This window comes from Nymphaea colorata, chromosome 4 (assembly GCF_008831285.2).
Source record: "Nymphaea colorata isolate Beijing-Zhang1983 chromosome 4, ASM883128v2, whole genome shotgun sequence".
In the NCBI taxonomy this organism is placed as follows: domain Eukaryota; kingdom Viridiplantae; phylum Streptophyta; class Magnoliopsida; order Nymphaeales; family Nymphaeaceae; genus Nymphaea; species Nymphaea colorata.
The window spans coordinates 12336099-12350120 of NC_045141.1; the positions used below are offsets into that span (position 1 = coordinate 12336099).

The window sequence follows — 14022 nt, forward strand, 5'->3', positions numbered from 1 at the left end:
AGCCATTGGAGAAAAGCCCAAGACCCTTGCATTAAAATCCAAGAGTAACGTGAAAACATGCTAGATGCCATCATTCTTTCTAAAAAAAAGGTCCATCAAACAGAACATACGAAATTTATAATGGAAAAAAGACAAGAACCATCTGAAAAATGGGAATCCATGCCACAAATTTGGCGTATTTTAGTAGAATGTATGAGCAATTGCACCACAACTAGGCCAAGTCCACAATCATACAAACTGACAATGGAAAACCAAGTGACTACCTTCAATTACCAGGAAGGCAATAATCCTTGATCAAAAAGGAATCCTAAAACTTCCCATCCTCTGCCTTATCCATATGTGCAAAATCACTTGGAACATCAGGACCGCGAGGAATCTTTCCTGGAAAATTTGTGCTCCGGTAACCCGACAAGGATCCACTGCAGCAGAGATTATCCTTTTGGTTAGTGAAAGAGGATGGGCAATGACAAAAGCTAGAAGCCAGTTATGAACAACATTTACTTACTGTCTATCTACGACAACCAATGATCGAAGTTCACAATTTGCAAACCTGAAAGAAGTAAAGGAGAAGCAGTAATGAAGTAGCTCGAGAATTATCAAGATGGCTAAGCATGAAAATATTCTTTGAATAGGAAACGTGCATATTCTAAGACTCAATCAAATTGTCCTTATGCCAATGAAAAAGGGTATACCTAAAAGAGTGTTAGAGAAATCTTGGAGAATAAAATATCCCCCATTTTCACCATTTTGCAGCCGATTACAGCAATTGTTAATCCTAAGCACCAAGTATCACAGATGCACCAATACAACAAGGGTAACACATGACATTCACCTTCAGCAAGGAAGAACCAGCCAAAGTAGAAATTGATATATAGGCAATATCGTTTAGGCACAGACTCACTCAACTTCATTTGGTTATAGATAGATCAGGATTGGATTGGGCTCAAGTCTATTAAGAGCACCACATATCCTTGGACGTTCAACATTTACTTACTTAATTTGTAGCCATAGCCTAAGCAAATAATTAGACAATTATTAACTCCTCAACTTATGAAGTAGTAAATTAGAAGGCCAATGACGATGCTGAGTATCCCTGCCATGACCATCACATTCAGTCGTAAAAATGATGCTGCTACTAATTTAGTTTGCACGAGTGTGCTCAGAAACACCTACACCACAGGCAGCCCCTTTTTTGGCTAGGTTGTAGTTTCAAAGTGGGCTGCCTAGGCACTGCCAAGGCGGACTGCAACTAGGCTAGTCCATGGAAGTACCAAAGTCTTTAAACAAGAAGAATTTTTTACCTCATGTTTTTCCTTCTAACTTTTCCTTTCCTCCTGTTATTTTTTTCATTCTTGTTCTTTTCTCTCTTCTTTTTCTTTTCTTCCTCCCATTTGTTTCTTTTCTTTTTTTTTTTTTGCCCTTTTTACATGCTGTTTTGCTGCATTTATTCTGTTACTTTTACTGTTATATATTTGCTTATACAGTTAAAAGATACCACATAAACATATTGCTCCCATTGCATTTAGGGCCAGGCATCGGGCTTGGCTGGCCAGAGCCCCATTTTGATGGCCTCGGCCAGGGCACGGCCCAGTTTTAATTAAAACATTAAAAAATTTATGTTTTATATGCAAATATAAGAAAAATATATTAAAATAATAAATAATAATAATATATTATATCGTGCCGGCTCAATATTGACCCAACCAGATTCATTGTCAGGCTCGTGCCGGCCCAAGTCCATTTTTACAGCACAGGCCTGGCCTAAAAGCCCGACGGGCTCCTATACCAGAACCCACCCTTAATCATATTGTTGCTATGAGATATACTGTTAATATATTCACTCCCAGCTCGCCTTTTGAAGACATAGGCTGTACCAGAGAAACACAAAACAAGCTTCCATTTTAGAAAATTTCTAAAAAAAATATAATAAAATATAGTAACGATAACCTGCAGTAAAAACTGAGATGTATGTAAAACAGGTTTTAGATCAAAATGTGGGCAGGTCCCAAAAAAATTGATATCAGAATACATTAGGTACAAATGTGTTGCAAATGTATCAACTTTGGTACAACCGTACAAGAGGTTTCAAAGCATGTCATATGGGTGCTCCTAAACAGCTGCCGCACCTGTGTGGCACCCGTGTCGGTGCTAGTGCTGGTGCTTCTTCCACACAGCATGTCCAGTGAGTTTAGCTGAAACCGGCCAAAACTAACAATTTTAAATGTGCACCTGACTAAACTAGCTCGAATACCAAAAGATTATATCAAAATATAGATAAATTAGGCTACTAAATAGTTAAATAACTATGTAACAAATGATATACTGTGCATATATACAAATACACACATGTATACATCCTCCCCACACCCAGCTAATTTTTTTTTTTTTTTTTACAAAACTGCCACATCCGCACCCATACCTTCACCTCGCACCAATCCCTGTGGCCCGCACCCATGTGACATAGGTTTCAATTTCCAAATATATAACGGCCATGGGTTTAGTTCTATGGAGTATGAAAACCAAGTACCTCTCTGAATCTGGTAAATTCCAGGTCAATTTATATCGGTCAGGTTTATATTCTTCACCTGTTTTCCTAGCCTGACATGACCCGCATGAGTGCAGTTTGATCTTCTTTCAAGCGGTTTGTGAGTCTTCTTATGGAAAAGCCTCCTTCCTTTGGGACAGCAGCACAGTGAGGGTCTTTGACAATCTTCGTGACGCCCCCACCTATTGCGTGGACGTCCTCGTCACGCCTTCATCGTTTTCTCGTTGACCACGAACTGCCACAAGTCGTCACTTCGTTCCCAACTTGCTTCACTCTCGGGTAGTCCCGTCCACTTTACCAAGTCTTCCGTGTAAGCTGGGACACCACGTCGATGAACTTTGCGTTCCGCCATCACATATTCCACTTCCTTGTGGAAGGAAGTCGTCATCGTTGCCGGTGGCCTCTTGGGCAACGTAAGCATGCACCTCATACAAGAAGGCATTTACATGAACAAAATTAATCTTTCTGCAGTAGAAAAAAAAATTGATGTCATCATTGCAAAGTTGTTCTCATCATTGTAAGCTCCAATATGTGAAGCAACTGCTCCTTTGACCCGTAAACTGAAGCTCAGTTAACCGAAAACATTTTCTTGCCTTCTATCACCAAATCTAACTTCACTCAAAGCAAGTGAGAAGATCCTTAATTCTATGAACCCATCATTTATGGAAATAATGGCCCAACAAAATAGACTTGATGAGGCATTCATGTATCACTTAGTGGGCATCCCCCAACTCTACAAACCATGTAGAGTTAGATTAGGACATTTTTGTAACTACCAACAAAGGAGTTTCAGAGAGTTTGACCAAAACGCTGCATGTTAGCAAAGAAACAACGAAAACCAGCCATATTCTTTACCGTTCCAGCCAACCCAGCCATCTCTTGTTATCAGAGAATGAAAACATTCTCATATCTAATCAATAAGCTCTTTCTTTACGGTTCTTGATCTTTTAAGTTGGATTCAGTCCAGCCAGTGTTGTCAACAGAACATTATGACGCATGCTATATGCACTTGATAACAAAGCACATATTAAAAAGCTTGGGAAACATACAACATAATGCAAGTGGGAAAAAGTGTGTGCTTGTCACACAACAAGGTGCATTTCCCACTATGGAGCATAGCTCGCAAACAAGGCACATACTGTATTCCATGCTCTGCTGTGCTTCTTTGTGTTCTTTATATTTTCTTTGTGTTAGTCTAAGTCACACGGGTGTGCCAACTATGGTGGCGCACCCACACCGATGCGGGTGCGGCCCGACACGGCACCCGATTCGATCAAACTGAATCGAGTGCTGCTGACACAATCCATTCTTCTTTCCTCTTTTTTTTTTTCATTTTTTTCCTTCACCTATCTTTCCTCTTCTCTCTCTCCTCCCTTATTTTATTTAAGAAAACTTCAAATTTTGTATGAGATTACGGTAACCTTGATAAAAAAAAGTCTAAAAATATAGACAAATAAAATTACTTACATAACAAATAACATATATATATATATATATATATATATATATATGCTCTCGCACCCAATTTTCTTTTTTGGAAATTTCCACATCCAGCACTGACACCAGCACCAACTCCAACACTCACACCCATGTGACTGTAAAAAGTGACTATAACAGTCACAAAATATGTATTTAGCAATAAAGAGGCACTAAGGCCAAGTGAGGAATAACATATGAAGGCTGTAAAACACAGCTTATATTTACAAAGACTCTTACAAGAATATATACAAGAGGGAATAAGAAGAGAGGAGCTGAACTAGCTGTTGAGCTAGTTCCAACGGCTCTTAATAGAGCTGTTGGAACTGCCAACGGCTAGTTTGGCAGTAATAAAATACAAATAAAAAATAAAGAGAAAAGAAAGAAATAAACTAAATCCTAACTAATCCTAAACTAACTCTTAACTAAGATAATACCTAATTAAGAGATAACAACAGTAAGAAATCATATTTCTTAACACCCCCCCCTTAAACTTATGGTGCTATCACCGAGAGTTTATCTAAAAGAAAATTGAATCCGGGAGAATATAGAGGCTTTGTGAAGAAATCATCCAGCTGAAAATCAGGGGATACATATGGAAGCTTGATAGTCTTCTTAAAAAATTCTTCACGAACATAGTGACAGTCCATCTTTATATGCTTTGTTCGTTCATGGAATGTTTGATTCTTGGCAATGCAAATAGAACTCTTGTTGTCGCAGCATAAATTAGTGGGTTCTTCTATCCTTGTTCCCATATCGATGAGCATTTGGCGAAGCCAGACAATTTCCATAGTTGTAGAAGCCATGGCTCGATATTCAGCTTCAGTAGAGAATAGTGAGACTTTCTGTTGCTTTTTGCACTTCCATGAGATGAGTGATTCCCGTAGAAAAACACAAAATCTAGTAGTTGAGTGTCTATCATTTGGATCTCCTCCCCAGTCAACATCAGTATAAGCAATCAAGTTCAAGTAGGAAGAGGAAGACATAAATACTCCCTTATTTATTGTTCCCTTAATATATTTGATGATACGAAGAACAGCTCCCATATGAACAGTTGATGGAGCATATTGAAACTGACTCACAATATGAACTGCATGAGCAATGTCAGGCCGAGTGATGCTAAGGTACATCAAGGATCCCACAAGTTGTCGGTAAGGAGTGAGATTGGCAAGTGGAACTCCATTATCAATCTTTATCTAGCTTCCTACTGCTTCAGGAGTTTCTGTGACCTTATCATCCGTTATGCCTGATTTATCAATGATCTCTGCAGCAAACTTAGTTTGTGACAAAAAATATCCTCTAGTAGAATATACAACCTCAATACCCAAGAAACACGTTAGAAAACCTAAATCTTTCATTTCAAAAGTTTCTTGTAGTAATTTCTTACATTCTCTAATACCTTCCTTATCACTAGCTGTAATAATCATATCATCAACATACAATAGAAGAATTATGATACCTGCAATAGTATACTTAACAAACAAGGCAGTGTCAGTTAAGCAAAAATGAAACCTATAATCAGAAATAACAGAGTTAAAACGGTCAAACCAAACTTTAGGAGCTTGTTTGAGGCCATAAAGAGTCTTCTTAAGTCTAAGAACTTTCCCTTGAGAAACTGACAGCCCTGGTGGAACTTCCATATAGACTTATTCCATAAGATCTCAATTTAAAAAGGCATTTTTAACATTCATTTGGTAGATATTCCAGTTTTTAATAGATGCTAAAGCAATAAGTGTCCTAACAGTAGTCATTCTAGCTACAGGGGCAAATGTTTCCTCATAGTCAATACCATATTCTTGAGCGTATCCTTTGGCAACAAGTCTTGCTTTATATCTCTCTAGAGATCCATCGCTTTTAGTTTTCACCTTGTATACCCACTTGCATCCAATAGTCTTTTTTCCTATGGGTAAATCTTGTATTTCCCAAGTTTGGGCTTTTCTCAAAGCATCCAATTCTTCTAACATGGCATTCTTCCACTCAATATATTTGGAGGCTTCATTAAACGTAGAAGGTTCAAAGTGAGAATGAATGACATTAATTCTAGCTCTATGTGTTGGGGTAAAAGTTTCATATGATACAAACCTATTGGGTTGTCTTGAATTTCTAGTGGATCTTCTAAGGTTTTCCTCACTTGGAGTTGGAGTTGGTTGGAGATCACTAGTCTCATGATATTCTTCCTCACCAACATCTTGTTGCTGGTTTCTTCTATGATATGTGATTATATCCTTGGCTACTCTACTATCATTATCATCAGTGTTACTACCATCAACATCATGCATTTCATCATCACATTGAGAGAGAGATTTAAATAAAAAGGAATAATCATTGTTGTGTTGTGACCCTCCACAATTTTTAAATCCATTTTCATCTTCACAAAACTTTACATTTCTTGAAACTATGATCTTGTCTTTGACTGGATCATAACATTTGTAGTTTTTTTGTGTCTCAGAATAACCAATGAAATCACATTCAACAACTTTTGAACTAAGTTTATCAGCCTTGTCATTAAGAACAAAGCATTTGCATCCAAAAACACGAAGTCTATTAAAATCGGGTTCATACTTAAATAATTTATCAAATGGGGTTGTATTGTTTAAAACTTTTGAAGGCATTCTGTTTATGAGATAAACAGAGGCAAGAGCTGTTTCAACCCAAAAGTTTTTAGGCACATTTTTGGCCATAAGAAGAGTTCTTGTTGTTTTAATTATGTGTCTATGTTTTCTTTCAGAAAGTCCATTTTGTTGAGGTGTTCTTGGACATGATTTTTGATGAACTATACCATAGTTTTCCAAATACCTTTTGAACTCATTTGAAATGTATTCTCTCCCAAAATTAGTCCTTAAAATTTTTAATTTGGCATTCAACTGTGTTTGTGCCAACTTGTGAAAATTTTTGAATATCTCAAAAACTTCATATTTATATCTTAGGAAATATATCCAACAATACCTAGTGAAATCATCAACAAAGATTACATAATATGACAATCCTCCTTTTGACATGATAGGAGATGGTCCCTGTAGAAACAAGCAACGCAAGAAGATAATGGAGAAGAAACACACGATATACGTGGAAAACCTCAGTAAAATGTGAAAAACCACGGAGAAGCTCTAACCTAGGGGCAAGACCGCAACCCTAGAAGAGAGAATGTTATTTTCACTTAATCAACAATTACACAATAAGTGAGATAATATAAGAGGGAGGCCCGCCTAGGGTACCGAGCCACCCTCGGTACCCGCACCCATGGGACCGGGTCCATATCCAGACCCGGTTCCCTATACAAGATATTCTAACACTCCCCCTCAAGCTTGGCATACATGTCAAACATGCCAAGCTTGCTCACATTTTTCTCGAATTGAGATGTACATAAGACTTTGGTCAAAACATCGGCAATTTGATCTTCAGACTTCATGTACGGCAGGATCAACTCCTTGGAATCTATACGTTCCCGTATGAAATGGCGATCAATCTCCACATGTTTAGTTCTGTCATGAAGGACGGGATTGTTTGCAAGGTTAATCGCAGACTTGTTGTCACAGTACATCTTCATCTTTTCTTCCGTTTCAACTCCAATATCCGCTAGGAGAATCTTTAACCATAGCATTTCTGTAACTCTCATAGCCACAGCCCTGTATTCAGCCTCAGCACTGGATCTAGAGCAAACTTCTTGCCTTTTACTTCTCCATACAATCAGGTTACCCCCCAGAAAGATGCAGTACCCTGTGGTAGACCTCCTAGTATCAGTGCATCCTGCCCAATCTGCGTCAGAGTATCCTTCAATATTAAGTTGGTCTTGCTGAGTATAGAGTAATCCTTTCCCTGGGTCATTCTTTAGGTACCCCAACACTCTTTCTGCACTCTTCCAGTGACAATCAGTAGGCGCATGCATAAACTGACTCAACACATTCACAGCATACGTAATATCAGGGCGAGTAAGAGTAAGATAGATGAGCTTACCAACCAGCCTCTAATACCTCCCTTTTCCTTCCTCATCAAGGATGTTGCCAGTTTTGATGCTTATCTTTGTACCAGACTCCATTGGAGTTAGAAATGATCTACATCCAAGTTTGCCTGTCTCCTTTAAAAGATCCAGAGTGTATTTCCTTTGGCTCATAACAAGCTCTGTCTCTGACCGAGCAATCTCGATTCCCAGAAAGTACCTTAGTTTACCCAAATCTTTAAAATCAAATTCGGCAGCTAACCTTTCCTTCATCTTCCTTTTTTCTTCTTCATCGTCACCTGTGACTATCATATCATCAACATACACAAGAAGAAGACTCACCAGGCCATTTCTCTGCTTAATGAATAAGGTGTGATCACCATTTCCCTGTTTGTATCCATTAGTCTTCATCACTATCCTCAGCCTTTCAAACCATGCTCTAGGAGACTGCTTTAACCCATACAAGGCTTTCTTGAGATGACAACATTTTCCGCTTTGAACATATCCAGGAGTCATGCTCATGTAGACCTCTTCTTGTAGATAGCCGTTCAAGAAGGCATTGTTGACATCAAGCTGATCCATGCTCCACTTCTTTTGCACTGCAAGTGCTAAGATGACCCTCACAGTTTTCAGTTTAGCAACAGGGGCAAAGGTTTCGAGGTAATCAATACCATATTTTTGGCTGAACCCCTTTGCAACAAGACGAGCCTTATACCTCTCCATGGTGCCATCCGGTTTGTATTTCACATTGAACACCCACTTGGAACCAACTAAATGAGTCCCCTTGGGAATATCAACTACTTCCCAAGTATCATTCTTCGCCAAGGCCTCCATCTCCTCTGTCATGGCATGTAGCCATTTAGGATCCTCTCTAGCATCTTCCACACACCTGGGAATCACAGACTTAGACAAGGATGTAATAAAGCATTTGTAATCCTTACTAAGTTTCGCATAAGAGACAAATCTCTGAATAGGATGAGAAGTACATGACTTGGTGCCCTTGCGCAAGGCTATAAGAAGCTCTTCATCGATTTGACTTGGGTCATTCGGGGAACTCACAGGATTGGGATTGGTTATATCAACATTCTCAACCACATCTGTCTTCTTCCTGGTGTACACCTGGCCAAACAAGTGATCACGAGCTGTGGACTGATTGACAACAAGGCCCCCGTCCGTGTGACTGTCTCTACCATCTCTGACTGTGTCTGTCACACTGTGACTAACCTTGTAATCCAAGAAGTCCATAAAATGAATCAATTGATTTGAGGAATACTCTTCACTACTGTTCCCTAGACACTCCCCCTGAAGAGGATTCACAGGAAAGTACGCCTCATGCTCATGAAAAGTAACATCCCGGGAGACATAGACTTTAGAAGTGGTAGGATCAACACATTTGTATCCCTTCTGAGTGGAGGAATACCCCAGGAAGACAGCCTTGATAGACCGAGGGTCAAGTTTCTTGAGGATGAGACTATGGTCATGAACAAAACAGACACACCCGAACACCCGAGGAGTAAGAGGCCAGGGATTCTGAGTGGGCCACAGCATAGAATATGGGGAATGACCCTGCAACACACGGGTAGGCATACGATTAATAAGGTGGGCACTAGTGAGAAGTGCATCACCCCAGTAGCGCTTAGGAAGCTGCCGATGGAACATAATAGCCCGAGTGACATCTAATAAATGGCGATTCTTACGTTCAGCCACGCCATTTTGGGGAGGTATGTAACTACAGGACGTTTCATGAACAATACCCTTACTCTTCAAGAAATCATCTAGAGATTGGGAGACATACTCTCTAGCATTATCAGTGCGGAAAGCCTGAACAGAGGTCTGAAACTGAGTCTCAACAAAAGCCACAAAATTTTTTACAATGACCGGAACGTCACTACGTTCTTTCAACAGGTACACGAACGTACAACGAGAGTAGTCATCAATAAGAGTTATAAAATAATGAAAACCACGACACGTGGGTACTCCCGAAGGACCCCAAACATCAGAATGAACCAAAGCAAATGGACGGGTGGTTTTATTGAAAGAAATAGGGTACGAAGCCCTGACATGCTTAGCCAACTGACACACTTCACATGTGAAGGAGTCAATGGAAACAAACGTAAAAAGTCTAGGAAACAACTTCTTGATCAACTGAAATGGGAGATGTCCAAGACGCTCGTGCCATCGCATAATGATAGACCTGTCGTCCACACCTGACAACTGTCCACTAGTGGCTGAAATCAATGCAGACGCAACTTGCACGGGCAGTCTGTAGAGCCCATCAATAACCGAACCAATCCCAATCTTCTTCCCCGTCACCAAGTCCGATAGAAAACAATGGTCAGCCGAGAAAATCAGATTACAATTTAGTTCTTTGGTAATACTGCTGACAGATAACAAGTTCACAAGAATATTGAGAACATGAAGAGCATTATGCAGACAATATTTATTTAACAAGGACAAACTCCCTTTTCCAGCCACAGAGATAGAAGACCCATCAGCCATAGACACGCGTTGCTGCCCTGAAGACAATTTGTATTCTTGAAACAGCTTAGGATCCCCTGTCATATGATGAGTAGCCCCACTGTCAACAATCCAATCACCATGGGAGGGATTACCTTGATCACTTGTGGCCACAAGAGCTTGAGCTAACTTAGCTCCCTCGGTCGTGGAAGTTTCCTCTTGTGTAGTAGAAAGCCGGCTGATATAAGCTTGCAACTCCTTGATTTGCTCAGAGGAAAGCTTTGATTTTTCAACATGTGACGAATTACCCTGACTAGAGTCAGGCACAGACGTCCCTCGCCGACTAGAAGGAGGACGACCACGAACAAGTCTCTTCTCAGGATGAATATCCCAACAGAAATCCACAGAATGCCCCAACTTGTTACAATGACTACAACGCCGAACAGGATGTTGTCCAGTCCCAGAGGCACGGCTAACAAACGCTGAGGGAGAACTCCCCTGGCTGGAGTCAATATGCATGACTTGGCGACGTTGTTCCTCAGATTCTACCTGGGCATACACCTCCTCAATCCCAGGAATCTCGTCACAGTTTAGAATTTGGCTCCTAATGGATTCAAATTCATCACGTAATCCTCCAAGAAAAATGAAGGTCTGGTCCATCCATTCTTTTTCCCAGTACAGGGCATGATCAGAACCACAATGCCAGTCATCATTCACATGATAGTCCAGTTCCTCCCATTTAGTCTTCAGGGCGGCAAAGAAGGATGCCACAGACAAGTCACCCTGTTTAAGGGAGTAGATGCCACGTTTGATTTGGTACGTGCGCAAGACTCTCTTCTTACGGCCATACATCCTTGCAAGCACAGTCCACATGTCATATGCAGTCGACTTACGCAAGATCAGGGGCTGAATATCAGCGAAAACAGAACTAATGATCCATACTTTAACTTGGCTATCTTCCAACGCCCAAGTCGCCCATTGTGGATCCGTTTTAGAAGGTGCAGGTTTCTCCCCAATGATGTAGGGAAGACGACCGCGACTGGTAATCCCTATTTCAAGTGCAGTAGACCAAGAGAGATAGTTGTCTTTGTTCAGCCGAATGGAGGTGACTTGAACAGGCAAGTTCTCGCTCTTGGTATGACTGCCCGAGTCAAAGGCAGCATCGATCTTGCAAGTCATCTCTTCTGCCATCACAATCCCCACAGGAAGGCAATATCCAACACCAGGACACGCGGCACCAGCCCAAGAGAAAACAAGACAAGCGGCGGCGAAGGTGGAAGAACCACGGCGGAAGAGACTTAAGGCCTGACGGCGGCGGCAGAAGAAGCCCTGACGGCGACGGCGAGAGAAACCCTGGCAGCGGCGGAAGAACAGCGGCGCCGCAGGTCACCAGCAGCGGAAACGCAGCGGCGGTGGGCGAAAAACGTCAGCGGCAGCGACGGAAAAAACAGCGGCGGCCGCGGAAACGTCAGCAGCGGCAGGCAGCGGGAAAAACAAGAAACTCCAACGGCAGCGGAAAAAGGCGGAAATCCACGATCACACCAAAGAATCCACACGCGCTGGCTCTGATACCATGTAGAAACAAGCAACGCAAGAAGATAATGGAGAAGAAACACACGATATACGTGGAAAACCTCAGTAAGAGGTGAAAAACCACGGAGAAGCTCTAACCTAGGGGCAAGACCGCAACCCTAGGAGAGAGAATGTTATTTTCACTTAATCAACAATTACACAATAAGTGAGATAATATAAGAGGGAGGCCCGCCTAGGGTACCGAGCCACCCTCGGTACCCGTGCCCATGAGACCGGGTCCATATCCAGACCCGGTTCCCTATACAAGATATTCTAACAGTCCCCATACATCGGAATGAACAAACTCAAAAGGCAAAGAAGAGAAGAAGTTTCTTTGTCCAAAAGATAAGGATTTCATTTTTCCATGTATGCAATCATTACATTTAAAGTTCTCAATACAAATGTCCTTGATAGGGCTCATCATAGACAATTTTCTAATGTTTGGATGACCTAATCTTTGGTGCCAAACATTGATGTTCACATTTTCGACATAGTGACAAAATTTTTCTTTGGGGATACATAAATTGTTCATGTAGTAGAGGTCCCATTTTCTAAAACCTTCCCCAATCAATCTCCCGGTTTGGTGATCCTCCACCAAACATTTATTTGATGAGAAAACTACGTCAAAACCAAGATCTGAGATTTTAAACACAGAAAGTAAGTTAAGATTAAGTTTAGGGACAAAACCAACTTTTGGAACAAAAAAATTTTGTTTTCCAAATTCTTTTTCAAAATTCCCAATCCCTTTAACACTCAAAGAAGTACCATCGGCAGTAACTACATTTGATTCTTTTCTTGTTTGTTCAAAATTGGTCAAAGATGATATATTTGGTGTCATATGAAAAGATGCACCGGAATCTAAAAGCCAACAAAACATACCGGGAGTGTTGGAGATGGATGCGATTGTTGCTAGTGCTCCGGAATTTGACTCCTTGATCATGGGTTGAAGGGCCGTCGTGATTTGATTCAACGTTGTGGAGATTGATGAAAGATCACATCCTTCATTTGCAACATTTGCAGCCCTTCTTTGATCAAATTGTCTAGTGTTGTGTTGTCCACCTTGAGGATATGAAATTCCCCGGTTGTGTTGCCCTTCTTGAGGATATGAAGTTCCTCCTTTGAAAAGATTTCCTCCATGTTTTCGACATTGTCCTTCATTGTTGTTCAACTTTGGACAACTAGGTCTTATGTGACCCGGTTCATGACAATAGTGACAAACAACTTTATATTCTCCTCTATTTTGATTTCTAAAGTGAGGAGGTCTAAAGGATTTGATGTTGTTTCCGGGTTTAGAGGCGGCTAAGACTCTTTCTTCTTCTTGTTTTGAAATAAGAACACTATCCTTATCCATTTCTTTGGATAGTTTCATTCTAGTTTCTTCTCCACTTAGCTTTGTAAGTAGTTCATGGATGAGTGGAGGAGAGGCTAGGGAAAGAAGGGCTGACCTTATTTGTTCAAATACGGGTCGTAGCCCTTGAAGAAATTGAAAAAACCTAAATTCATCAACTTCATTTCTTCTAATCTCATGACACTTGCAATCCATCCCTAGTGTGGGACTAAGTTGATCCAACTCATTCCACACACTAGAGATTTCCATAAAATATTCTCTAACATTTTTCTCTCCTTGTTTGATATATTTTGGGCCTTTTGAATCAAAAGATACTTACGGGCCATATCTTTTTGGGTAAACATTCCATTGAGATATTCCCAAACTTCACTAGCTTTTTCATAATACATAAGATTTTGAGCAATCCTAGGTTCAATACTCTCATAAATTCATTCTTTAATCCTAGAATTCTTGGCTTCCCAATCATCTAATTTTTTCTAATATTCATTTATGGCATTTTGTCTTTCCTCTCCATCTAGTTGTTTCTCGATCCCATTTTCTACTTTGGTTAACGTAAGAGAAGGAGGGATAGACGTACTTCTTATGAAGCCCCATAGATATTTTCCTTTGATATGCATTTTCAAGCATTTTGCCCATAATGTATAATTGGTTCCATCAAGCTTGTATGGAGCATAATAACTTCCTCCT

At 40.5% G+C, this 14022-nt stretch overlaps 1 protein-coding gene across 4 annotated transcripts in view; it reads right to left on the bottom strand.

Annotated features, from left to right (window-relative positions):
- Positions 1 to 45: 45 nt before the first annotated feature.
- The window catches only part of LOC116252223 (phosphoglycerate mutase-like protein 1), a 43012-nt gene continuing 29035 nt past the window's right edge, over positions 46 to 14022 (bottom strand). For all 4 annotated transcript variants that reach the window (XM_031626345.2, XM_031626349.2, XM_031626347.2 and 1 more), the window contains 2 exons: positions 506 to 550; positions 46 to 419 (listed from right to left, as the gene is read on the bottom strand). In XM_031626345.2, coding sequence (XP_031482205.1) covers positions 308 to 419; positions 506 to 550 — 157 coding nt within the window. In that variant the 3' untranslated portion in view covers positions 46 to 307. The remainder of the gene's footprint in view (positions 420 to 505; positions 551 to 14022) is intronic.